Source organism: Dermochelys coriacea, chromosome 8 (assembly GCF_009764565.3).
Source record: "Dermochelys coriacea isolate rDerCor1 chromosome 8, rDerCor1.pri.v4, whole genome shotgun sequence".
NCBI classification, from domain to species: Eukaryota; Metazoa; Chordata; order Testudines; family Dermochelyidae; genus Dermochelys; species Dermochelys coriacea.
Genome location: NC_050075.1, coordinates 52,135,863 through 52,163,539, shown reverse-complemented (window position 1 = coordinate 52,163,539; position 27,677 = coordinate 52,135,863). Strand labels below are relative to the sequence as shown.

The 27,677-nt window shown below is 43.8% G+C and overlaps 2 protein-coding genes across 6 annotated transcripts in view; one reads left to right on the top strand and one right to left on the bottom strand.

Annotated features, from left to right (window-relative positions):
* ABL2 (ABL proto-oncogene 2, non-receptor tyrosine kinase) overlaps positions 1-23,582 on the top strand; it is a 68,583-nt gene extending 45,001 nt beyond the window's left edge. For 2 of the 3 annotated variants that reach the window (XM_038412036.2, XM_038412038.2), the window contains exons 2-11: positions 4,332-4,502; positions 6,491-6,786; positions 7,458-7,730; positions 9,616-9,700; positions 11,771-11,948; positions 14,703-14,887; positions 15,195-15,347; positions 16,541-16,630; positions 18,141-18,314; positions 19,547-23,582. In XM_038412036.2, coding sequence (XP_038267964.1) covers positions 4,332-4,502; positions 6,491-6,786; positions 7,458-7,730; positions 9,616-9,700; positions 11,771-11,948; positions 14,703-14,887; positions 15,195-15,347; positions 16,541-16,630; positions 18,141-18,314; positions 19,547-21,249 — 3,308 coding nt within the window. In that variant the 3' untranslated portion in view covers positions 21,250-23,582. Of the gene's footprint in view, positions 1-910; positions 1,040-4,331; positions 4,503-6,490; positions 6,787-7,457; positions 7,731-9,615; positions 9,701-11,770; positions 11,949-14,702; positions 14,888-15,194; positions 15,348-16,540; positions 16,631-18,140; positions 18,315-19,546 lie in introns of those variants that run through there. The other variant, XM_038412037.2, reaches the window with a different exon arrangement.
* The window catches only part of TOR3A (torsin family 3 member A), a 33,882-nt gene continuing 6,205 nt past the window's right edge, over positions 1-27,677 (bottom strand). For 2 of the 3 annotated variants that reach the window (XM_038412041.2, XM_038412040.2), the window contains exon 6: positions 25,437-26,488. In XM_038412041.2, coding sequence (XP_038267969.1) covers positions 26,238-26,488 — 251 coding nt within the window. In that variant the 3' untranslated portion in view covers positions 25,437-26,237. Of the gene's footprint in view, positions 7,062-11,370; positions 11,610-25,436; positions 26,489-27,677 lie in introns of those variants that run through there. The other variant, XR_006273925.1, reaches the window with a different exon arrangement.

Below are 27,677 nucleotides of genomic sequence, written 5' to 3'. Positions count from 1 at the left end.
TAAAAATCTACCAGTTTCTGGGAAATTTAAAACAAAAACTGAAAAGGAAGGGCCTTTAAATATAATCAGTTTCAACTCCTTCCCCCTGGCTGGTTGGTTTCTCTTTTGCTATTGTTAAATCCTTACGCATCAAAAGGAATGCAGAGAAACCCTTGTAAAAATTACAGGAATTTCAAAAATTCCTTTTTAAAGGCAACTCTATAAACTGGTTTGTTTATTTAAATTAATCAATTTAAAAATAATGTGTTTGACAGTGGCCCTTTGAAATAACAAGTGATCTGACTTGGATCTTCATAAACAAAAAATGCAGGTTTACTGTGCTGTTTATACTTTTAGTCTTTTAAAAAAGTACGAGTTAGGACCAGAATGTCCTCGTCAGCACATTTTTTTTTATCACCGATTATCAGTTTTTTAGCTTTTGTACATCTTACTCACTCTTTTAATGTTTCTTTAATGTAGTTTCTTTTCGATTCCTGTAAATAGCATATGAGCAGTTGCATGTGGTGTGGAAAATGACTCAAGCTGGGTGGCCCCTTTACTGATGACGACATGGTAGATCATTTGGATGAAAGCTAAAAGTTTCCTTGGAGAAAGCATGATTCTTATGGTCTTAATTTGCTAAATCTAATGTAACAAGACTAACTTGCTTGATGCCAGAGATGTTTCAATTTGCAGTCTGTTCTCCACCTCCTCCTTAAGCTGTCCACAGCGCATTGGGAAGCTCCACCCTTATTATACTTCTAGTTATAGCAGCTAGATAGAGCACAGAATGTATTTTCTCAGTAACGACTCCTCTTGCTCCTGGAGTGATGCTTTTCCGATTGGTTCCCAGTCATGTGAGTAATAATCACATGGAAGGACTTGTGCTGGGAGTGGAATTCTAAGACTGCTTGTGTCTAGCAGTTCCTTTTGCTTGCTGTCGAGCACAATATGATCCTGGGAACGGTTCTACTACAGTCCAGCAGTTATAGCAAAGAGGAGAACCTGCTTTGCTGCCTCTGCAATGAAGCTTCTGATACTGATTTATCTGATTTCACAGGTATGGTGCATGGAAATGCTGCACAGCATCCCTTCATTCCTATGTTGCTATGTACACTGAATAGAGGACTTGAAAGGAAACAAAAGTCTTTCTTCCTTATAGTACAAGATCAGCTATAGGAAGTCTGAGGATTTCTGTTTTTGTTAAGTTTTTTCTAGAGGATCATTAAAACTTGTCATATTGAGCAGTTATACAGATTGTATTTCAGAGGAGGAGAGAACTTTAGTGTTTGATCTGATTCTAAAATGTCAGGTTTAGGACTTTCTTTTAACTTTCTTTCTGTTCAGTCTTGTGCTGGGATGAGAAGTAACAGTAGCATGGGAAAAAGGTACTTTGCAAATTGGGTGAACGGGAAAATGAATGTTCCAGGAAGGGAGTAAATTCTATAGTGGGAACAAAGAACAGGAAGGGGAAAGGGATGGATGATACACATCCTTTTTCCTTGATCCAAAATGATGTAACTAGTGTGTAAGAGAAGTGATTTTCTAGATTGTAAATCTTCACTCTGGGAGTACCATAACATTAATTTTAACTTTAAGATGCATCATAAAGTTAAAAGGATCTAGAGTTTAAAAACTAGGTTTCTAGTTTGGTGCCCTACCCTGGATCTAAATGTAGGGCTTATGAAGTATTCACTCTACAGGGGTTATGTTAATTATACATAAATGTCATTGTTTCCTTGATGAGTTAGACAATCAACATATGTAAATATAGCTTTTTTTTCATCTAGCAGTTTTTTCTTTTTTCCTGCCACTTATTCCTCCCGAAAATAAGGCTCCAATGTGCCTAAATCACTTTTGAAAATGGGGTTAAGTCTCGTAAATCCCTCAGGTGCTTTTGAATATTTTACCCCTAATCTCAATGACTGTTGAGAGTTACTCTTCAAACATCAAACCATTGACTTCAGTTTTGCTTTTTTTTGGTATGTAATACTTCTCTTATGAACATGCACAAATCTCCTAAGCATTCAAAAGGAAGTAGTGGTAGTCCCACATCTGCTTTGAATTCCTATTGGTGGCTCAGTGTAGTACCACAAATGGTTTAATGTGGGTAGTGTTGCTCAAGGCTATGGAATCAGCAGCAGGTGGCATACCTACTGCTGCCTTTGGTCTGGGCTTTCCCTCTGGCTAAAGTATCCTCTGCTGAGCTGCGTGTGGGCAGGCTAGTAGATACTGACTGGCTGTGGTGCTTGATTCAGCAGCATTATTAACTGAATTGATATTCTGCTCCTGCTATGAAGTTAACAACTAGATTCATAGTAACTGATTATACATCTGCTATAGTCAGACCTTAAGTATGGGCTGGGTGCTCATTGCATTAGCCACCATGGCTTGAATTGAAACGCTTGTATTTTTTTATCTAAAACGATATTTGATTGTAAAAGAAAACTGCTTTTTTTTTTTTTTTTAAATCTCTGACTTTAAAGCAAATGCAAAATTGAAACCAGGAAGATATTTGCACCCTGGTTAATGTGAGGCCAAAAGTGCAAATGTCTTTAAAGAGAGTGCAAGCTCTTGTCACACGCTTGTAGCATTTCTGCTCCTTTAATGGAGGACAGTCTGGTCGTTAAAGTAAAGAGCACTAGGCGTCAGGAGACTTTCTTTGTCTCAGACTTGGTGTGTGACCTTGCCCAAGGCACTGAAAGACTTTGGCTTTGATGGAAGGCACTACAAAAGTGTAAAGAATGTATTATTTAATTACTATTTATTTTTGCTCCATAAAGACAGCTGCTTCAAGGAATGGGTGCTCCTATCTGTTGCCACCAAAACAGTTCAGTGCTAACTATTTGATGTGTATATACATGCCCAGCTATAAGCATTCAGGCACTTGTGCTGGGATATGGGCACTTGTGCTATAATTTATCCACCGGGATTTTTTCATGTTGTCTTGTGATACCAGTGTTGTACTTTAGCATTCTCTAAAACCAGTTGGTATTGATAAGATGACAGCAATCCACGTACAAAAACTGTTGCACATACCTGCAGTAAAATGGTAGGAATGAAAATATCATTAGCTTAATACCTAACTGCAGGTTTATTTATTGCTAGTGGAGCTTGTAACTTTGAGCCTGATGAGTTCTGCTGGTGCATGTGATAACTTTTTGATTAGGCCTGGAATGTAGGTTACTCACCAATCACAAGATCAGCAGGTCATGCTGGCAAAGGACATAACTTCTCTGAGACCTCAAATACAGATCTAGTCACTCCAGACACATGTTTACTAGTCTCCCTGAGAAGCAAGTTTGTGATTTCATGATAGTTATAAAATCTGCCAGCATAACCAATAGAGTATGTAACTATTCGTGAGTGCTGCTAAGAAAAACATTTGATAAATTAACAATCACAGCCTGTTCTGTCATGTTTGTTACAGTAGCATTAAAATGGAGGGGGAGGGAAGGAGGAGAGTAAAGTGGAAAAACTGAATGGATATCGCAGGAAAATCCTTACTTTTGGTTTCCTAGCAATGAGTCTTGGTCTCCTCTGAATCCGTGCCAAAGGGTTGCCTGCTGCTTGGACCATGCCCAGGCCCTCACCTGTTTTTCTCACTGGCTTCCCATTGTCCCCATCCTATATCGCAGTTAAGCTCTCTGTCCCTTTTCAAGGCTCTGCGTAGACTAGCTCCTGCTTTTGGGTGTGTCTCTTCTTGCTGCCTCATTCTTCCCATCTTACTCAATTAACTGGCTCCTTCATGCCTTATTCCATCCTGTCTCTGAATTCCTAACTATTAAAAAAAAAAAAAAAATGTTGCATTAAATGCTAGTATAGTCCCAAGCTTGATCTGGGAACATTTGTATCATTTTAAGCTTCCTAAAGCGGTTGATCTTGATGGAGACATGCCATTTGATGTCAGTATTACTTAATGTCTCTGTCCACTCTTTCCAGTTCAGCTTCCTTAAAGAGGAGGAAAAAATGTGTAAAATGGTCATATATGAAAGATCTGTTTCTCATCAATCTTACCTTCACTTCATCTTTAGAAACTTGTATGTTCCTTTCTCTTGTGGAAAAACTTCCAAAAGTAGGGATGAGTTTGAAGAAGGGCTGATGAAATTCAGTTTCAACATAAGTTACTATATATTTTCATATTTGTTTGTAACAGCCTCGATATCCTCTGGTCAACAGGCTGTTTTTATGATGCCTGGATTGATATACAACATTCATTCTTGCAAAATCCATACTTCCTGTTCTATGCAGTGATCACAATGTTGCAGCAACGCTGTTGTGTGTGCATTGGATTTTGACATTCACAGCTCTTATTCATAGAGTAAAATTCCCTCCTCTCGCTTTTTGTCCAGAGGCCCTTCACCGCCCCTATGGTTGTGATGTTGAACCCCAGGCACTGAATGAAGCCATCAGGTGGAGCTCTAAGGAGAACCTGCTTGGAACCACTGAGAGCGATCCCAATCTTTTTGTTGCACTTTATGATTTTGTAGCAAGCGGCGACAACACACTCAGCATCACCAAAGGTAAGGCGCATTGTACCCTTTCAACATCTTCATGTGGCTCCACTTTGTTCTTATCAAGGTGTTGATTCACAGTCCTGTGATAGCTGAGATGATAGCACGTACCTGTCCAAACAGCCCTAAGTTAGAGGGAAAGCATGACTCACATGGACAGTTGTTTCTCTGCCGCTCTACAGTGGGAAGGGTATTTCACACTAAGGCTGTGTCTACCCTTAAGCCACTGACAGCAGCACAGGTGCAACACTGCAGTTATGCCACTGTAGCACTTCAGTGTAGAACTTACTACAGCAACAGGAGGTGGTTTTCCCATTACTGTAGTTAATCCAACTCCCCAAGAGGCAGTAGATAGAAGAATTCTTCCACTGACCTATCAACTTAGCACTGCCTATGCTGGGGGTTAGGCTGCCACTTGGGGATGTGGATTTTTCACACCCCTGAGCAATGTAGCTGGGTGAACCTAAGTTTATAGTATAGTCCTGGCATAAGATGGCAGTATTAACTTTTCCCTGCAGAACTATAGGTAGCTCCCTTCAGTGCTAAAGCTGTGGGTTTAACAATGAGAAAATAATATACTAGAATCACTTGTCACCTCATTCCACCAGAGAGAGTGGAAGAAGTGAATGTAGCTGAAGTAGATTTTCTTTCATGAACAGCTTGCTGATGGATAGATTGGTGCCTTGCTAGCAGGTGTGGGGTTTGTTTTTTTAACTTGTGTAACAGGGACCCCTGCTGGAGAAATAACATAATGCAGAGATTACTAGTTAGTACGCAGTTGGTGATCCAAGGAGCATAATTATTACCACTACTCCAAAAATCACCTATGCCTAACCTTCCCATTGCAGTGTGAGAAGTTTCATAGTTTTTCTTCAGAAATAGTAAACTCTCGGGTTAGGCCTATAGCACTAGTTTAATTTAGTTTTCACTGCTAGTATCACCGCATGTCCTTCAGCCTTAGACAGGACATTGATTGAGTGGCAGTCAGCATAAGCCTTGGTGATGCTGGGCATTAGTGACCAAACTATTAGCAGGTGGGACATTGATCCCGCATCTGCTCTGAAACTGTCAGCTTTCAAAACACTAGTTCTCCCCTGCTCTTGTCAGCAGCTGCTGATTTTACCAGTATCTCCATCACCACAAAAAACTAATCCCAGCACCACTGCTGTCAACATGCACACAGATATTTTGGGAAAGTTAGCCACACAATTTAGAGAATTGCTCCTGGCCCAGAGGGCAGGTAACTGAACAGCCTGAGGAGCACTGCGTGGTAGTACTGTGATACTAATACTGAGATCTAGAATCTCATGGTCCTACAGTGGTAATATATATAGGCTTCTTTCACTGTCTATAGTGACACTTCTCAACTTTATCGCCCATATACAGATTTCACTGCCTCAAATCAATGGAAATGAAAGGCTTCTTTAAATATACCAAGGAAAATATCAGCTTGGAGATTTTAGCACTAGTGTCAGTGGATGCCAGAGAAATGTATCTTGCTGTACAACCACTTTTAAAGGGGTTGGTTTTAAGTCCTCCAACCTAGAATGGGTCCTCAACCTCTTAGGAAAGAATCAGCTCCCTGCTCCAGAAATCTAAACCAGAGGAAGCACTGGAACTGGTTGACGTATGTGGAAATGTGGTTGTATGTTAGTAAGTTTTAGCTGAGTATCCAAACTGGAGTAATTAGGGAATAGTGTCTTCGCTGTTCTGCTCCTCAGATTTGGAGGTTGTCAAAACTATTCTCCCTTCCTCCCCCGCCCCGGCTCCTAAATCTAAGTTAAAAGCTAACCTGAGTCCACTTTCTGAATTTTACTTTTTATCTACTTAAAAATTACATGGAGCAGCTTGGGAATGTTGTATTAAAGGGTCATTGCCAAAGACTTGTATTCTCTAGCTGCAAAGGCAGGCTTAGTTAACTAGTAGTATGTATACTCAAAGAAGACTGACCTGATTTCAGCTTGATTCCCCCAACCCACTCTTGTCCCCATCCTCAGGTGAGAAGCTACGAGTCCTGGGTTACAACCAGAATGGTGAATGGAGTGAGGTATGTTCTAAGAATGGGCAGGGATGGGTGCCAAGCAACTATATCACACCAGTGAACAGCCTGGAGAAGCATTCCTGGTATCACGGGCCTGTGTCACGCAGTGCAGCAGAGTATCTGCTGAGCAGCCTCATCAATGGCAGCTTCCTGGTTCGTGAAAGCGAGAGCAGCCCGGGGCAGCTGTCCATCTCCCTCCGGTACGAAGGGCGTGTTTACCACTACAGGATCAATACCACCGCAGATGGAAAGGTAAGGCCCGCTCCGAGGAACACAATGGGAAAAGAAAATAGGGGGTGTCTCGATTGTCTTGTCTTGTACAAGTGAAGGGTGAAAAAAAGTGTATTGGTTTAACTGGAAAGAGGCAACGTCTGTCCACGCTATATTCCCTACTCCAAGCAATAACACTTTAGTAGAAATCCTCAGAATGCTGTTAATTGTCCTTGTTGAGTGGTTGACTGGAGAGCAGAATAGTGGTGGTTTGATGGAGTTACAAATCTATTTCAATTGGCCCTGGCAGGAACAGTCTGTATGTGAGAATAAGCAAGACTTTGTTAAACCAACAGTTGTTTGTCTTTGGCACAATTAGGGTATGGTGTGTCATATCTGGGGGAGATGCCACTGGTCCTAAAGAGGTTGGAGACTGCACTTTACAATAGTTTTGGTTTTAAAATTATGGAAAGCATGGGGGAGGTCATCAGACAAGCCGATCACTTCAGCAGCTGCACTTTCCCAACCTGCCTCTTACTGCAGCTGTAAACCCTATGTATTGGCCTTTTCTATTTCCCTATCAAACTGAGAGCAAATTTATTATGAATTCTCTTCATATTTATTTGAATGTATTTACTGTACTGTCTTCCACTATCACTGAAATATTTCAGATATCTACGTCGTTAAATGGATTCTTGATCCTTTTTCATCAGGTGTATGTGACAGCCGAAAGCCGCTTCAATACATTAGCAGAACTAGTTCACCATCATTCTACAGTGGCAGATGGACTGGTGACAACCTTGCATTACCCAGCACCCAAATGCAATAAGCCCACAGTCTATGGAGTATCCCCCATTCATGACAAGTGGGAGATGGAACGAACGGATATCACCATGAAGCACAAACTTGGGGGAGGGCAGTATGGTGAAGTGTACGTTGGTGTCTGGAAGAAATACAATCTCACAGTTGCTGTGAAAACACTAAAGGTGGGTTTTAAGACCACTGTGTACTCCATTGTTTCATTAGAAGTGTGTGTTTAGCCAACAGAAGAGTGTAGTGTGCTCTTAGTTCTGGAATGTTTTGCACTTGCTAATGCCAAACTCATCTGGAAATTGAGTGGGGAAACTCTAACTCCTATGCTGACTATACAGTAGCCCGCAGGGAAGAAAGGTAAGCTACAACAAACTTTAAGCTCTGTGTGTGGCTTAAAAGCAATTAGAATTCCCTGGTCAAGTCTATTCTCCATGGAGACTGAGTGTCCAAGGCAGGGCTATTGTAACAGCCACCTGGAAGAAGAAAACCGGTTATGGAGTTTCTCAGAGGACAAGGGGTAAGGAAAACTTCTCCTTCTCCAACCCAGTCCTGCCTCTGGAAAACTTCAGAATCCTCTCCCCTCTACAGACCCTTCATTTAAGTTCCAACATTGTGTAGTCTGATTCTTCAGTGGTTATTGACTTCCGATTAACAATCATTTTAAAATGCTGGAGGATTGTAAGATTCTAGAAGATCCCAGAAGCAGGCACAACAGAAGCAAGGTTATCGAGTTCAGTATCTGGTTGGGAACCCTGATATGAACAATGAAGGCACTCATGCTGAGAGCAAAGCAGAGCTTTCACCACTTGTGTTAGCACAATTAGTAAAGAGACACAAGCTCCAAACCACATACAAAGATATTAACTTTGTAGTACTATTATCTCTTGTACCATTCCTTGCATATATTCCCACACACTTCTTTGGGAATCTGGCAATGAAAGACAAAAAACCTGCTCTGTCCTTGGCATGCCGAGCGAATCCAATGGTCCAGATCAACCAATGATGACCCCACACATACCCCCCTTGCATTGTGGTCGGCCCTGTTACAGGGTCTAGAACCTGTCATAAATATTCGAGTGCCCAGCCTCCCTTGTCCGTATTTAACTTCCTCACCCTACGGGTGCCTTTTATCCTATAGGGTTGTATACATGTGATTTTAACTTCTTACCATGTACATCAATTTGTTGCCAAGGCAAGCTTGTGGTTAAGCATCTGCAACGATCCATTGTAAAATATCCAAACTTATTATTAGTTCAGTGTTCCTGCAGTTACCTGGAATTGTTATGCACAAACCCTCAACCCTCCTCCCCTTCCCCCCCCAAAAACAAAACAAAAAACATGCTATTCCCAGTTCTGCAAAACTCAGAGTAATTGTCAGGCCATTTTTCTATGTCAGAGGTCATAGGTCTCAAAGCCTTATGGTAACTTATATCCTGTGTTAAGCGCGTAAGCTAATATCTTAGAGGATACAGGCCTATAGGTTCCTTGTGTTACTGCTAAGTAAAATAAAATGCTAAAGCTAGCTCTATGGTCTACAACTGTAGCTGTCATCTTTCCAGGTTAAGGACACTTTGGCAGGATTCCCTTGTATAACCAATCAAAACTGCTCCTTAGTCAGAAGGACTGCTAATAATTGACCTAAGGCCCTCTTTCCCTCCAGAGACTTGAGCTCCCTAGCCTTTTTAGACTTGATGGACTAAGGAGCAAGAAATCACAAATTAAGCTTGAAGCTCCCAAGTGTCAGTGTAGATCAGTCGCTAGGCTGTTAAAGTTGCTTAACCATACTGCAGATGTCCAGTCAGCTGGGCCAGAGGTTATGGAGTCCTTTGACATTGTTTTGCTCAAAGCCTGAGTAGCAGCACCTATGTTGGCCAGTTGGGGATGGGAAAGAAATGAACATGCTTTTTTGCAAACACTAGTGCATTAATGAAACCAGAAATGAGAAACAGATACAAAAGAATTCATCTCCAGTTCCTGTGTTGGAACAGTGCAGTGTTAAAACAGACCTTAAAGTCATTAAGAGGGGTTTGCCTGTTTTCTTTTGTCCCATTTTTCCAGGAAGATACCATGGAAGTGGAGGAATTCTTGAAAGAAGCTGCTGTGATGAAGGAAATCAAGCACCCAAATCTAGTGCAATTATTAGGTGAGTGAAGGAGTTTGATCTCTTTCTGTGCTTACTGTCTTAATTTCTATTGAAACTGAATCTTTGTTTATAAACAGCGACAGCTGTCATATCACTGACCTACTTTAGTCGATGCACTATTCTTGCAAAGTTAGGGTCTAGTCTGGGTTTAAGATAACAGTAAGCTCCAAAGTGTACACTTGTGGCAGTGGCATTCAGACTTGTTGAATTGAACAACTGAAGGCCATTTTGCGAACTTGCCTGGAGCTACGGGACAACCAAATTTTAATCCAATACTTAATAGAGAACTATGACCTCAATTGACAGAGTCCAGCAGGCAATATTGTCTGGATGCTTGGATCAAACTGCCTACTCAGACCTGTCACTTCTTTGGAAGATGCCTCTATTTAGACAGTATTGGTTTATGTTGTTGTACTCTGAGCTGCATTTGACCTAAGGATGATGTTTTGGCCTGCCTGGGTTTATAGTGTCCTCACTTTTGTGGTATGTGTACTCTTGGGGCACTAGACTAAAGTCCCAGTGCTTTAGCCATACACAGAATGTTTGACAACACACATTCCGAAGTTTGAGTCTTCTGTTCTGTGTGTGTGTGCGCGCGCGCTCTCTCACTCACTCACTTTAGGGTGTGTGTAACAGTTATCACTGCACTGAGGGAGATGTCGTATCTAAAAGCAAATATGATAGTGTCTTGTGTGAATGAGACTGTCATTTATAGTCTTTGCCCAGTTACTTATATGAACTGGAAGACATTTATTGAAAAAAGCCCCACTGAATAGATTAACTATATCTGTAACTAATAACAATACAAAGCAACCAAATCTCTACTGTTGTGGGAAAGGACTAATATGCATGTCACCAAATAAATATTAGTGTGTTGTCCTCTGGGTTCAAATATAACAATTAGATAACTGCATTGGAGAGGCAAAATCAAGAGACAAGTTTATATTGAAGCAACACGAGTGGAAGAAATATGCAGGCTTTGCAGCTTGGCCATACCCAAGTTCTCTCACTGGAATGTGTATGGTAGGGTGATTACTGCTACATAGTCAGCATAGCTCTTAATTCTGTGGAATAGTGTGGAAAGATTCTCTATAGACATTAGATCCCAAATCTTCACTCGTGTATAGTCCCATCTGCTACCGCACCTGGACTGTCACTACTTTTGGGAGCCAAGCTGTAAGCTAAGAGTAGGGCGAAAGGAAATAATGCTGGGAATGTGAAGAACTCCAGTAATCTCAATCACTCTGCACCCATTATCAAGTAGACACAGAAGATGCCTCTGTCCAGCCCTGTCTGGTAGCCGGAGGAGAGTACAATGTAAAGAGACTTGTGTTCAAGTTACACATCAGTGCTTTTGGAGTACCTCTTCTGATACATCATGTGGGAGTATGCTGTTGTCAGTGTGAGAGAGCCGGAATGATTAGCCATAAAAGGGAGCTACAAAGGGGGTAAGACCTATTTAAAGAATTGACACTAATATCATGTTTCCCTCTACCACCGATACTTTCTTTGCACGCAGCTGCAATAAATGTGCAAGTTGTCAAAGGAATGTGTGTGAATGAGTCCTGATCTACAAGCAGGCTGCATTGTATTGATAGTTTACCAAGCTGTCATACATGGGAGTGTTTCACATACATTCCAACTTGTAGACCCACCCATTTGATTCTTACCTGGTAATGACTGGCTCTTGTAGGAATTCTAATTGGCTCTCGTGAGTTTGAGGGTGAGGGAAAAAGATCAAATTCTTGGGGTTCAAAACATCTCTTCTTCCTCTCTGCGACTGCTCTCGTATGCATATTCCATTGGATTATTAGAACTTTGGTGCTAATTACCCCAGATGTAGAGTGGCACTGAATGTGCATTTTGCCTCATGTATCTTGGTTTGTGCTAGGCCACACTGAAGTTCTTCCTGGAAAATAAAACAAATTCAACTTTGAGTACAACAAATGGGATAGGAGTACATTACTCTGGCAGAAAATGCTGTAAATGGATTTCAGATCCTTCAAGAGTTCTGGTAAGCTAGGGCTGAGAGAATTACTTAAATGTTGAATTTGTCTCTTTCACGGTCAGGAGTATGCACTCTGGAGCCACCCTTTTACATCGTGACGGAATATATGCCATACGGGAACCTGCTGGACTATCTACGAGAATGCAACCGGGAGGAGGTGAGCGCTGTCGTTCTACTCTACATGGCCACTCAGATCTCCTCTGCTATGGAGTACTTGGAGAAGAAGAATTTCATCCACAGGTGGGTGACATGCCACCATGCTGTGTCGCAAACCCACATGGCGGTAAAAGGGAATGGGACGTTGCCCTATCGTTAAGAATGATACTTTCTGCAGTTTTGTGGGCCTGGAAGTGGGATTTCAAGAGAGGTCACCTACAAGCTCTTTGAAGGAAATGGGGAGCCAAAGTCACCTGTTCAAATCTATTCTAGTTCAGTAATGAAAGGGCCTGTGTGTCATGAGCTGATTTCATCCCATTCCCAGTGGGCATGTATTCATCATCACAATAGCCATTGTTGTTGGCAGTCTTAACAGAGGCCCAGCAAAGAATGAATCGTGGACACTGAACTATCTTGTCTTATTCCTAGTGGTGGTCCCTTTAGTTGGAAGCTTACATTCTCTTTTCCTGTTCTGTGGAGAGAGACCTTCCTCCTTCGGGCTGATCAGTTTCACACCTCTCAGTTGCTAAATTCACTTAAAAATACTCTATCCTTTTTTAAATGTAGGGGCATAATGACAGCTCAGCAGAAGGGTTAAGCAAAAATAAATTTGCTTCCACTCATCCTGGTGTGGATGAGAGCAAATAATTGATACTAGAGGCCCTTTCAGCATCAGTCTCAGGGCTCATCCTTCATGGTAAGAAGTGCATATATATTGCACACTTGTTTTTAATTAAATAATAATTTGCTTCTGTGCCCAGGCCTTTGAGTAAGCACCTAGTACTATTACTTTTACCCTGTCCTTTGCCTTCATCCCTACAACCTCCCTATTGTTTGATTACCTCTTTAGTTCATCCCTTCATAAATTATATTGAAAGCTCTCTGAGACAGGGTCCATGGCCTGTATTGTACATTGTGCCTTGCACGCTTTTGAGTGCTTGTTATCGTACCTCTCGCCTCCAGAGCACCTTCCCATATCTGGGTGCAGTGTCGCAGGTGTCTTTCACCTTTGCACCCCCTGTAGTCATTCTGGTGCCACAACAGTCTGTGACTGTATGGGACCTAGCCCTCCAGGGTTAACAGAAAAGTCCCAAAGAGGAAACCCCCAAGTCTAGTGGCTTTTGAGCCCAGTCCTCAACCTTGCTCTAGGAGCTATGATACTTGGCCTCTTCTCCTGATTCCCATGCCTTCCCTCTAGTTCTGGGAAAGAGATGGGGAACCTAGGACCACCCTCTTCTCTGGGTTGTGGCCAAGGACAGTTCCTTCAATCCCTCCGACGTTTTCCCAGGACTGCTCCTACCTTTTTCCCAGCTTGTCAAAATTTTCTCTCAAGTCTCTGGATTCTACTCTCACCGCCTGGAATCATAGGACTGAAAGGGACCTTGACGTCTTCTAGTCCAGTCCCATACACTCAAGGCAGGACTAAGTATTATCTAGACCATTCCTGACAGGTGTTTGTCTAACCTTCTCTTAAAAATCTCCAATGATGGAGATTTCACAACCTCCCTAGGCAATTTATTCCAGTGCTTAACCACCCTGACAGGAAGTTTTTCCTAATGTCCAACCTAAACCTTCCTTGCTGCAATTTAAGCCCATTGCTGCTTCTTGTCCTATCCTCAGAGGTTAACTAGAACAATTTTTCTTCCTCCTCCTCCTAACAATCTTTTATGTACTTGAAAACTGTTTGTCCCCCGTCAGTCTTCTCTTCTCCAGATTAAACGAACCCAATTTTTTCCATCTTCCCTCAGGGGTCATGTTTTCTAGACCTTTAATCATTTTTGTTGCTCTTCTCGGGACTTATTCCAATTTGTCCACATCTTTCCTGAAATGTGGCACCCAGAACTGGACACAATATTCCAGTTGAGGCTTATTCAGTACGGAATAGTGGTTCTTTATCACTTCTTCTTTGGCAGCAACAGTGGTATTTCTTGAAGCTGCTCCCAGCTCCTCTCACAGCAGCTAGGCTGTGACAAGTAACTCCTTTATCTCTTGCCTGGAACTAGTCAGTCTTTTCCTCCTCCGAGCAGGATTTTCCTTCTCAGCCCTGTCTCCAGAGCTAGGATAATGCCTCAGGTCTCTTTGACTCAGGTTAGTCAATACTACCTTCCTTGAAGAAGGATCTCCCTCTCAGCCCTTGCTCTGTAGCTAGGGTTATCTCCTAGCTTTAGATTAATCACTATTACCCTCCTTTAAGCAGGAGTCATCTCTTCCCTCCCCCCCCCCAGCACTTTTCTTGGAGTAGGGGTTGTGACTTAAATCAGCTGCAAGGCTTTTGCCAATTCCCTTCAGCTGTGTGCCTTCCTAATTAGCCTTCCACGCTGGAGGGACCAGGAAACCAGCCTTCTCCCATCAGTGCCTTTCTGCTGGCAGAGAGGAGGCAGCTTTTAGATTGTTCCTTCTCCAAAATCCTTCCCAGTTGGATGGGAGAATGGGAAGCCTCGCCTCACCTTCTCTGCAAGGTTTCAAGCCCTTGTAGGTACAGTGTCCAGATTTCTTCCACAAGCACGTTCATTCCCATGACCCTTATGTTTCTATATGTATCTGCTGGACCCTCCCGAATCCTTAAAAGGTCAGGTAGTGGAGTGGGCAGCTGGCCACTAAGTGCTACTACTCTTGATGGCAGACTACTCTGTCATAGTGCTGTATGATATAATTAATACATTGTAGACCAACTGCGAAATGTAGAATTCTAATTTAAAAATAAATTGTGCATGTGGCCCAGAAATTGGTGTGCAAAAACCAATTAATTTAATGCTCGTACCACATGTATTGGGATGAAGAGTTCAGGACGTTCACACCACAGCATTCTTGTCACTGCATCTCTTCTCACTCGCACAGGGACCTAGCAGCTCGAAACTGCTTGGTAGGAGAAAACCATGTGGTAAAGGTGGCTGACTTCGGCTTAAGTCGATTGATGACTGGAGATACCTACACAGCTCATGCTGGAGCCAAGTTTCCTATCAAGTGGACAGCACCTGAGAGCCTGGCCTATAACACCTTCTCAATTAAATCAGATGTGTGGGGTAAGAAGGAAAGAACTCACAATGGTCTAAGCCCTCTCCTATGCCAGCCCAGGTAGTAGGCACCTTTCCTTCCTTAGACTGCTGTCAGAGGGATGAGGAGGATGTGTTCTGATACTAGGCTAGGTCACCACATCAAAACTCAGCAATACTTTTAGCATGTAAATCTTCCCCTCTGCCTTCCTCCATGGGCTGGCTTGAAAATGCCTTCAAAGGAGAGATTGCTTTATGTTGCAGTACAAACAGTGGCACATTCAATGGAAGAGAAGGGATAGATTTATAATATGACCTATTTTTCCTCTTTTTGCAGCCTTTGGGGTGCTATTATGGGAAATTGCCACCTATGGGATGTCACCATACCCAGGTATTGACCTCTCACAGGTGTACGATCTGCTGGAGAAGGGATATCGGATGGAACAACCAGAGGGGTGCCCTCCAAAGGTTTATGAACTGATGAGGGCATGTGAGTATTTCCTTTCACTTTCAACTTGGAGGCAAAATAGAGTCTGGGGAGGTGGAGGAAATCTATAATAGGCTATGGAGTCTTTCGCTTCTAGCTTGCCACTTCAAATTGAGCTGATGGTGGTAGTGTTTTTAAAAACATTCACTATCTGATGGGTGTATTTGATCTATGTGAAATGAGTGTGATGATCTCAAGCCAGTGCCTGAGGGAGCATGTATCCACTTCAGAAAATCACCATTACCTTTGGAAATGTCAGCAGAGGCCAAGGACTGCATAGCCCCTGAAGACTGAATTATCCTAACCCTGTGAAGGGGTCAGCTCCTCTCTTGTTGCCTCCTTGTGGCTGGGCATGGCATTGCAGCATTCTCTCTTCCCTGGGGTCTGCATCCGCTGGCTGCTCCACTTCTCCAGTGACATGCCTCTTCCTGTGACTTGGCCCTCCGGGATAGTCCATAAACAAAAAGCAAGGGAAATGAATATAAACAGAGTTAGCACAAGAGAGAGGGGAACGCCTCCCTCTCAGGGCATATCAGAATCAGGCCCTCCCTTTCCTGAGGGAGGGACCTTCACGCAGTTGTTGTCAGGAAAGATCCTGCCTTCCCATGGCCATTTTCTCAGGAGCAGAGAGTTGGAGGTCCGTTCTCTTCCCTGGCCTACCCACAAGTGAGCTGTTCTGCTTCCCTTTTAACTCCCTCCTCAAGCCTGTGCATGTCTTGCAGGTGTGGTGGACCAGGTCTGGCTGAGCCCAGAGCAGCTCCTTAATGCACTGTTGTCCAGTGTGGGGTTTGTATACCCCATCACAGGCCCCATAGCACAGTTAAAAAAAAAATCGGTGGTTTACTGCTGGTGCTATATATACTACTTCTGTGGTTAGATAAGAATTCAGTCTCCAGGGCCGAGGGAGCAAACAAGAAAAAACTCACTTTGAATTAAAAATAAATAAATGGAAAAGCTGATGTTGGTGACATGGTGCTTGGCTTAAATCCAATGACATAATTCCTGACCCATCAACACCACATCAATGCTATATCTTGCATATCCTGGGACCTGTTCCACAGCCAGTGTATCAGTAGGATATTGTAGTCCGTCAGGTAGTAGGTTATTGGCTTTTCTACCTTCCTTAGTGAGAATACTAGATTGTCCACTATTTCTGCTTCATACACTGAGAACTTCCTTGCTTTCTCATGCTGCAGGCTGGAAGTGGAATCCCCCAGACCGACCATCCTTTGCTGAGACTCATCAAGCCTTTGAAACAATGTTCCATGACTCTAGTATCTCTGAAGGCAAGTACCCTTGCTACTGTATTCGAAATATTGAGAGTGGAGTTTCACCTCCAAGGCACTGTCTCACTGAGGCAGGCTGATTACAGGCCTACTGGTGCTCACCTTGCTAGAATACTGAGGCCATTTGACTGCATTTGATAGGTTCTTCTCGACACGTGCAAACGTGTGTTCATATTCATTGCAATGGATACACTTGAAGTATTTCAGTTCAGGGGAAACTGAAGTAATTCATTCAGGTACAAAGAGGAGAGATTTTTAGAAAGAATAAACTCTTGCTTCTATGGCAGACCCAAGTTTGACTATCATTCAGAGGACAAGGGAGGAAGGTGGGTGGGTGGGTATAAAATAGGAAGGGTTTATATTTGTGACTCCAGAAATTGCATGATTACAAATATAAATTGTTTTCACAAAGTAGTATCACTGCTTTAATCTCTGAAGTCCGATTCTCCTAGTGTGCCATTGCCAGCAACAAATGATGCAACAACCTCATGGACATAGCTAGAAAATAAATATTTAGTGCTATTCTACACTAGAAGTGATACAGCAGTGCAGCATCACCAATGCGGCTGCGGGGTTGTAGTGGATCTGGTGAAGCTGCTGTCCGATCTATGCCAATGGGAGAGAGCTCTCCCACCAACTTAATTAATCCACCCCAACAATCGGCAGCAGCAGAGACAGTGGGAGAAGCTCTCCTGCCAACATAGTGCTGTCCACACGGCGCTTAAGTCGGTGTACCTTACGTCGCTCAGGGGGGTGGTTTATTCACACCCCTGAGCAACATAAAACTTATACTGACATAACCTGTAGTATAGAAAAGCCTGTAGTCTGAAACATAGTACACAGTATTAGACAGAAGAGGGGAGTACCTCAGCACCTCCTAACCAGCTTTGAAACAAAATTTAAAGAAAGTTGATTCATTTACTTCCCTACCACAGAAAAAATACTGTCTAAAATTCCCCAGTGATGGTTTAAAATAAGGGCAATCAAACTTTTCCCAGACAAGAGGCAGCCTGGCAAGTTGCCAGGAGCTTTAGGGACCCACCTGACATGTATACATTGGGGAAAATAAATATTATTTTAATATGGGGTTGCAGCCTGCAAAGTTGCAGTGTCCTCACCTTGAGCCTTGCAGCTTCCTCCTAGGTCAAGAGGGAACCCTGCATTGTGGGACCCCACTAGTCTTTGTGGGCTGCTTCTCCCTATTAAAGGTAGAGGTGGTCACTTTTTTTAGAACTCCTGGGTTAGCATTTGGGCCATGAAAGTTTAGAATGTGAACTTTTTTTTTTTTTTTTTTTTGGTTGTTGCTGACTTTAAAGATGTAAACGAGTTACCATGAGACCATCAGGAAATAACGAATCCTCTGCATATTTGGACTAAGTAGAGCAAAATTACGTTCACAGGCTTAATCCGTTGCTCTTCTCCCCAGTCCAGTGCCTGTTGTAAAGATGCAGACTCTCGCTCTTTCTTCTGCTGTTCTTTGTTCCAACTATTCTCCTGGCTTTTCTTACAGAGGTGGCAGAGGAGCTTGGAAGAACAGCCTCCTCCTCATCCATAGTTCCCTACTTGCCCCGGTTACCCATGCTTCCCTCCAAGACTAGGACTCTGAAGAAACAGGCAGAGAACAAGGAGAATATTGAAGGAACACAAGATACTGTGGAGCATTCGGCTTCCAGCTCAGCACCAGGTATGGGCACAAGGAAAGCATCAATGTGACCAGAACACTGTGGGGCAGATCCTCAGCTGGTGTAAATTGTTATAGCTCTATTAAAGTCAAAGGAACTATGGATAGTTTATACCAGCTGAGCATCTGTCCTGTGTATTTTACCAGAATGTTTTGTAGATTTAATAACTCATCAAATTATACTCAGCTGGGTATGGTGGTGGTATTAGTTTTTACCCTAAACTTGCTGTGCACTGTCAAGTTAAGGCAGGAAAGGAAAAAGTAATACAGCCGTGAGCATGTACAGGGCCTGTAAATCTTGGCTGTGTTACTGTTCCTGGAGTAGTGAAGTGGAGTGATCAGGTTGAGGGAACACTTGATTTCTTGGGAAAGCTGAAGGTGCTGAGAGACGGGAGGATTCCAATCTGGAGAAAAGCAGCATGGCTCTTTTCTTCAAAATATGAAATGGTACAAAACAAGTTTTGGGCTTTTTGTCATGGTATGTGTGCAGAAATCACTTGTTTTAATGCTAAGCAAATTAAGGGATTTCTTGCACCAATTAAAAGCAGGTCTGGTTTGGGCAGGTGCTGTGCAAGCTTTCCCGCCTCATTCTAGGACTCAAAAACAGAGTTCAATAATTGTTTCATGTTGTGAAGCAGCCTTTGTGGTGAGGACATATGCCTAGGAACTAGCTATAGAATTCCTCTGGCTTTATTTCACTTGTGACCTCTGCCTGACTCAAAGCTTGGTGGTCACTGTCATGACATGCTAGGGTATTTAATTAGCTATGGCATGGGGACTGGCTGTAGTCTGTTTTAATTTGGTAAATTCAACTTTTTTTTCCTTTTAATTTCACTTTTATTGATGTATGAAAGAAAAATCTCTTGCTGTGTTTTTTGTCAGTTTTATATGTGAAGTCTTGTATCAAACAGTAAAATAAAAAAACATTTTAAGCAGTTAAGGAAGGAAGAGAGAATAGGGACAGGGAAAGGAAAAGAAATAGCAAGAAAGTAGAAGATAACAGAATATCTAGGAGAAAATTGATGAATCTGCTCAAGTGAATTTCTCGACTTATTTTTGTGTGTGAAATCATTTGCTAAAGAACACCAGATGTGCACAAAATTATATTTTTTTCAGAAGAGAGCACTGTAGATTTGGAACATCTAAATGTTCCAGGCCTGTTCAACCCATTCCAACTTGCAGAGTGAGTCAGAGTTTTCATCAGTTCTTTATTCACATCTGTTTCTTCTCTCTAGGGTTTATCAGAAGCACACAGCCAACAAGTGGATCTCCAGCACTGCCTCGCAAGCAAAGAGACAAGTCCCCCAGCGGCCTCTTGGAAGATGCCAAAGAGACCACTTTCACCAGGGACAGAAAGGGTGGCTTTTTCAGCTCCTTTATGAAGAAGAGGAATGCCCCCACACCTCCAAAGCGTAGCAGTTCCTTCCGTGAAATGGAGAATCAGCCCCACAAGAAATATGAGCTCACGGGTAACTTTTCATCTGTTGCTTCCTTGCAGCATGTTGATGGATTTTCTTTTACTCCCACCCAGCAGGATGCAAGCCTGGCTCCAGCCAAGTGCTACAGTGGGGGCTTTGCACAGAGGAACTTCTACAGTGATGATAGTGGTGGTACAAGCAGTGGTGGGAGTACAAGTACTGGTGGTGGGTGGTCAGGCATCACAGGTTTCTTTACACCACGCTTGATTAAAAAGACACTGGGTTTACGAGCAGGGAAACCTACCGGTGGCGAAGAAGCTTCAAAGCCTTTTCCAAGGTCAAACTCTACATCTTCCATGTCTTCGGGGCCTCCAGAGCAGGATAGGATGGCAATGACTCTTCCTAGAAATTGCCAGAGGTCAAAAATCCAGCTGGAAAGGACAGTGTCCACCTCCTCTCAGCCAGAGGAGAGCATAGGTAGATCCACTGACCTGCTTCCCAAAAGGCTTGATGAAGGCCCTGCTCTGACCAGAGAGAGACCGAAAGCCAAACTCTTGCCAAGAGGTGCCACCGCTCTTCCAGTCAGAACCTCTTCAGGGGATTCAGCTGTTGCAGAAAAGGACTGTCCAGGTCTGGCAACAACAACCTCTAAAAGCAAAGAAAAAAATAGTAGTACACGGCAAGGGGCCCTAGAAGATGGAGAGAGACAAGGATGGTCTTCTCCAGCAAAGGCTGCAGCAATACTTCCAACCACTCATAACCACAAAGTGCCAGTCCTTATCTCACCCACTCTAAAACATACTCCAGCAGATGTGCAGCTTATTGGCACAGACTCTCAGGGTAATAAATTTAAGCTCTTATCTGAGCATCAGGTCACATCTTCCAGCGACAGGGACCGGCCCAGACGGGTAAAACCAAAGTGTGCCCCACCTCCACCGCCAGTGATGAGGCTCCTGCAGCAGCCACCCGCTTGCTCAGACACAGCAGAAGAGTTGAGCAACACCACAGCAGCACATCATGGACTGGAAACAAGTGAAGGTGGTAAAAAGGCAGTGGTGGCACATGGTGGTGGAAAAGCTGGGAGGCCCATGATGCCTCCCCCTCAAGTGCCTCTGTCATCATCTTCCACCTCACCAGCAAAAATGGCCAATGGCACAGCAGGTGCTAAAGTGGCATTAAGAAAGACCAAACAGGCAGCTGAGAAAATCTCAGCGGACAAAATCAGCAAAGAGGCGCTGCTGGAGTGTGCAGACCTCCTCTCGAGTGCCATTGCCGAGCCAACGCCAAACAGCCAGCTGGTGGATACGGGGCACCAGCTGTTGGATTACTGCTCAGGCTATGTGGATTGCATCCCACAAACACGCAACAAATTTGCCTTCCGGGAAGCCGTGAGCAAACTGGAACTCAGCCTGCAGGAACTGCAGGTGTCCTCAACAGCTGCTAGTGTGCCCGGTACAAACCCCGTCCTTAATAACTTATTGTCATGTGTCCAAGAAATCAGTGATGTGGTTCAAAGGTAGCTACTGTCGGTCTGGGTAAAGGAAAAATTACACATGGAGGGGAAACTCTGTTCCTGTATTGATGCTTTCAAAAGGAAAGACTGATACTTGAGTGAGTTTTTGTGAAGTACCTCAGATCACTGAGTTCTCACGTTTACAGTTTCATCTCAAAAATAGGGGGAGGGAGGGAGGAGACACTGGAGGAAGGGGTGTGTGAGAGATTGAAGCTGAAAGGGCAGAATGTCAAGAATTTTCCCTAATCAGCAAATCTGATCTATTTGTGTCCGCAAGTTAAAAAAGTTCCTTGCTCCTGCCTGTAAGAGGCAGGAGAATCGATGGTAGGTTCTTGTTTTGTTAGGGTGGTTTCCATGTGCTGTCCAGAGTCCTGGAGTGACTGCATGGCCAGTTGGCTATACAGATCTCCCCTTTCTGCACTAATGCATATTTTGGCCTCCAGAGATCACAAGGGAAAAGCAGTAGGGCACAGTTGGTACCTAATGCTAAGAATTCTGAGCCTGAGTGGTCCCAAAGGTGGGGGGAGGGGGGAGTCTGTGTGTGGTTGTGGGGAAAGAGGTGTAGCGCACTGACGGTGTTCAGAGCTGCTGGAAGTGGATGCACTAGCCCAGGTGGCATACTTCCACAGTACTGTTGCTGCTGTAGTAACAACTGCAAAATGAGTTAATATATTAAACTAACCCCTTCCCTTCCCACCCACTTCATGCCATTATACATTTATATTTGAAGCATCAGGCATGCTGGGCAGATTTGCCACTGATTACCTGCCCACCCCCCAAAACACAAACACACAATCTTCACTTTGGTTGACTCTAACCATTTCTGGTAGTCTAGCATGGGTGCTACCTGACAGTTGGTCACTTGTGAGTAGTTTGAGGCTGTTGCACAATTTACCAGTGTCTGTTGATAAACTGTAGATTGTTTTTAACTTTGGTACAATGTTGGTTCCTTCTTCTGTGTGGTCACGTGGAGATGCACAGTTGGCAAGGCACTGCCTCCTGTCAATGCAGAATTTCACTGCTCTCTACATTCCTTTGTAGCATTGAAAGTGCTGGCACCAGGACAGCCATCTTGGGAACCAGCCGTATAGCCTTACTGGCCCCGTAGTCCCACTGTAACAGCCTTCTCAGCATGTCTGACCCCCAGCATTGCATTAGCTTTCTACAGCAGTAGCTCTACAAGCCCTTGCCTTTCCAAGCCCCTAGGCTGAATATATATGTAAGCTATGCCAGATGGTCGCCACAGCCTTTTTTAAAAATGCTAGATATCGACAGCATTTTGTGCTGTGGAACAGACAGTTCTTCCTACTATAGCACAGCAGGATGTGATGATGACACAACTGCTTCGTTTTATAGAGCACCAGTGTTTGTGTTGATATTCATCAGTTCTATAGTGGATTAAAAAGCTGCGGTCTAATGGGGGTTACAAGGTGACTGGGGTCAGTAATTGCCACAGGCCATATCCTGAGCTTCTTACTGTTTTATCCAGCCTCCGGTTTAAGCCCTTGGGAGCTTGCCTGAGTAAGAGCTTCAAAATTGGGCCCAGTGTGTGTGGAAAAAGGCCTTGCCTGCTATTTGTGCTGTCACTCAAAAGGAGACAATGTGTAACCAAAGCACTACTGCAGGATGTCTCCAATACAATATCCCCTGTCTCTCTCTAGGGTTATGACTGCTCTGGCAAGTGGTGGGTTTCATTTTTTCACAAGTGCAAGTGACAAGCTGGTAATCACCACTTTGTTTTAAATGTACAATACACCACTTCCAGAATCTGCCACAAATGGAGCTGGACTAGAGCATGCTGAGAAACCTCCTCCTTAATTCTGTGTGTGCAGCACGCTTTCCAGTACCTTTATGCAGGTGGATTTTTGCATGGATGGGCAGTGGAGCTGGAGGATAGAAAAAGATCTTTAGCCTATTCCATATTGGTAGTAAATTATAGATTACTGAACACCTGATTTATTTCTCTCTCTAAAATTACATGTCTATACCAAAGGGTCACTCTTCCAACGTGCGTGTTCTGCACAGGGGTTAAAGATTGTGATCAGCTCAGCACCCAGTTTGTATCAGTAGTGAATTCATTGAGAACAATATTGGATTAAACTAAAAACACCTTAATCACCAATCACACTACCCGTGTTGTCAATTGTTTTGTTTAATTGTTATTGTAATATATTTTTGATTGTTTTTCTAATTTAATTCTCACTCTATTGTCTGACTGTGAACTGCAAACAGTGTTAAACTTGATGTAAATAAGGTTTTGCCTGTTGTTCCACAAGTTTTGCCAATTTGCATTTTGTTTTAAATAAAAGTTGCAATATTTTATTGGCAAATAAACTCGAATACCTGGTGCTTTTATTCAACTAGCATGGTTCTAAGCTAAAAATTAACATCTCTGCAAACATGTAAAAAATAGAAACATTTAACTGAAATGGGATTGTTCCAGCCAGCCTGCAGCGTTGCTGTGTAGTTAGGCACAAACCACCACCGTGCCTGGAAGTGAGTGAGTTACGTAATCACACGTTTGTTTCTCTACAATATGCAAATTCCTTTCAGCCAATCTGAGTGCAAGGATTTGTCTGTTTTTTCCCCAACTTTTCTGTAACTGAAGTGCTCTCCTGTGCTAGTTACTAAAACCTTTGCCCCCCACCCCCATCTGCTTTTAGCAAGAGGAAGTATCTCAGCTTTTGCCATCCTACAGCTGAATCTAAACCACTTATGTTTTCCCCTTTCATGTGAATTTAACCTAGATGAGAAAAATAGGACGCTTTGATGAAGAGGAGCTGGCTTTCTTTTGGGTGATAATTCTTGAAGTCTTGTGTATGCTGAAGTGAAATCAAGTAGGGCAATGGTGACAGGTGGTAAACTCCTTGGCTAGGGTAGAGATGTATGTGGTCAAGCAGAGTTTGTGCAAGTACTCTTGTACCCATTTTACGGAAGAAAAAACTGCTGTGACTAACTAACTCTTCCTCTGATACCTGACTACTAAGACACTGGAGAATGATTAGCAGCATTGACCCTTCCATTTTGCAGGCCAAAGAAGGGAAGGATTGAGATTTTTAACCCTTAGTTTACAAACATGTACTGGTGTAGCTGGAAAGGATGAGAGAGAGCGCTATACTGTTTCAACACAGTAACAACCCAAGCAGACCAAATTTCACCATATTTTCCCTTTCTGCTCCAACAGCCTCAATAAATATATATCACTCAGCCAAAAGAAAAAGAGTAAGGAACCACATGGCCCATTTAGCTTCACAGTACCATAGCCATGCATGGTCGTGTGCCAGGTAGGAATGCTAGCTCAAAATCCACTTCCATGGCAATTACACAAAAACTTTTACAGACTTTTCCCAAAGTGAGTGCATAGGCTGACTAACTATTGGCACAGTTTAAAGCAAGCAGCCTGCATGATTATTTGCTGCAGCCTGCCAAGCTCCCATCATTCTCGCTACCCCCAACTCTGCCACATCCCTGCTCCTCTGCCTACCTCCAGGCACTTCCAGCTTTCCAGGAGGGAGGAGCCATGGCAGGGATTGGGCCTCATGGAAAGGGTGGAGTGGGGTGTCCAGTGGTGTGGCCCTGCTGGTAATTTGAGTTTGAGATCCCTGGTTTAAAGCATAAAATAGACCAAAGAGCCCCATGTACAATGTCCAGGCAGCTGAACTCTGTCCTCAGTGTTGGCTGTTTCACTTTTTGACCTACAGACCATAGAGTAAGTGATTTGTTATTGACATTTTAGGGCTGATTTTTTTTTTAAATCATTTGGCAGGTACCCTGACAGCAAACAGTTCCTCTTGTAGTAATGCTATCTCTGGCCAAAAGCCAGAATGTGTAACAGTAATCAAATGGCAGAGTTCTCCTTCACAGCCACTACTCTCCAACCGTTGCTGAAGACAAGGACAGTCTGCTCTGATAAATCAAGAGGACTAGAGTACAGGGTGGCAGTCAAGAGGCCAAGTTGCTGCAATTGGGAGCTCCCTTAAATGAATGCTAAGGAAGCTGGGCAAGTGCTCAGGGAGGGGAAGATGCTGGCTGTCATCACCAAATGCTATCCATGACAGAATTTCTGGGCTGTACTGGAGACGTATTCATAGACTCTCCTTCAGCCTTAGAATTACAGACACACTGGTACCTTGCTGTCTAGTAGGGGACAGGGGGAGGGTTGGCATGTCTAAAGTGAACATCTCTTCAGAACACAACAAAAAAAAAGTTTTTTAATCTTTATATTAAACAAATTGTCAAGAGCCATTTTTCCACACAAGACTCCAAATGAGAGAATGTCACCAAAGAGCAAGGTCAGTGTTATACACCTGGAATGCCCACAGTAGATGGAGGCTGCAGATGTGAATTTTAGTCCTAGTCTCTATTCAAGCTGTGTGTATCATCATCTGTGCAGGCTCCTGGGCCTCCTCTCCTATAGCTGGTTAACAGCAGATGGCTTGGTAAAAAGGTTCCTGGTGAACACATTCTCACTCTGCTCCATAGCCAAGTTTAGGTTTTTCTCCACCACTGTCTTACTAACAGCCAGTGCACTGATTTTACTTTGGAAATGACGCATGGGGGGAGAGGCCCAGAGGAGAGGAAGCAAGGAAGCGACTTCTGTGACCTCTTCAGACTTTCCCACTGAAGGTACTAAGCAATCCCAAGACCCCTCACGCCACAATAAGCCAAGGTCCCAGACCAACTCTGCTCATGTGAAGTAGACCACTATTTGCCAGCCAGAATTCTTCTGCTCTAAGCTAACTGCTAAGAGATGGGCCTTTGAGTGGACAAGAAAGGTACCGCCAGCCCAGCCTTCTACCAGCTCAAGGCTACACAGGTGCCATACAAGTATGACAATGAGAGCAATCCTTGGAGACCTCTCTCAAGTTCTGAGGGACTTCAAAAGTTCCCATCACCGTGCAAGTGGGTAAATTTTCAATCTGCTCATGCAAGAGGAGCAGGTCTCTCTGTGCAGCAAGCAGCCATACTGGTCACTGGTACAGTTCCCCCTCACATTCAGGGTAGGAAATAGTTGATGCGGTGAGACACGGATTTACAACCTTGTGCAGAGAAAAGCTTCTCCTCTTTGGGGAGAAATACCATCATCCTGACCACCTCGTCCAGCATCTCCTCAGTGTATGGAAGGCTGCGGGCCAGGAAAGCATCCCGAACACACAGCTTCACATGGTGATTCTCCAGGGGCAGGAATGGCACAAAGAAGTCAATGAGGTTCTCTTCAAGGAGGTGGCTGTGGGCAAAGCCACCATCTGCAATGAAAACCAGAGCAACACGGGCACTCAACGCACAGCTTGTAACAGAACCACCTGTGTCTTCCATGCTTCTAGATCTCCATCAATCTCAGCCAGCACAAATGTTAGAAGAACAGTGCAGTTTGCCTGGAGAAGCTGGTTCAATACTGAGAAAATATTGTCTGAGAAGGGGCTTTGGCTAATCATTTGTCTCGTTCTTCTGCCTTGGAGTTAAGGCATCTCTTTCTAAACAGAGACTCCCTTTTTCAGGACTGAAGGCTCTTTTGACACTACTCACCCAACCATGCAAAAGCAAGGGGGGGAGGAGAGGCGCACCTTAACACATGCAGAAGCAGCTTGGGGAGGGGGTGGGTTGGGGAGGTTCATGGTTTCAATTACACACACAGAAATCATGAAACACTCCCCGGGTAGGAAGCCACATTCACTCTTTTGCATGAGAAGCCATGTGGCTCCACAGTCCATGTGCCACTCCTGGTCCTGTTGCTGCATGATGATGTCGGAGTTGCATGCCACTACAGAGACCCAAACGGAAAAGTCTGCCAGAAGGAGTGCTCGGGGGGGGGAGGGGGTGTCTGGTGATGCCCCCACATGTCCTGGTCTCCAAGCAGCTGGAATACAGCAGCTGGGCTCAAGACAGGGCCTCTCTTCACTCTGAGCAGTGGGGTCTGGGTGCTGAGCAGAGCCACCTCGAGTACCATGTCCTGAGTAGGGTGGCTATAGTCACCATGAGTAACCAAGTGCCCACGCAATCGTGAGGCTCCATCTGCCCCATATCTCATCCCGTTTTTTAGGAAATCTGACAGATATTTACAGATTGCACACGACACATACTTTTATCTCTGGGAACATGTCTGAAACCATCTTGTGATACCACCAACAGCAGTCAATGATGTTTTAGGGAAGTGGTCAGCACACCCACCTCTTAAGACCAGCTAGCCAACAGGGCACTACTTATCAGTAGGGATTTGAGAGTGAAAGGGGAAGAGGATCCTGGGGGCATCTGGTTGGGATATGCCAGCATAGCATGGGCTAAGGCTGAGCTGCAGAGACATTGTTTAAAAGGGAGTGGAGTAGAAGTACCATATAAGTGATAATAGGGGCTGTAGCTCAGATAGAAGAGGCTAAGGCACTGATCTCTAGGTTCAAACCCTAAATTTGCCACCGTGACTGTGAAGCAAGTCACTGA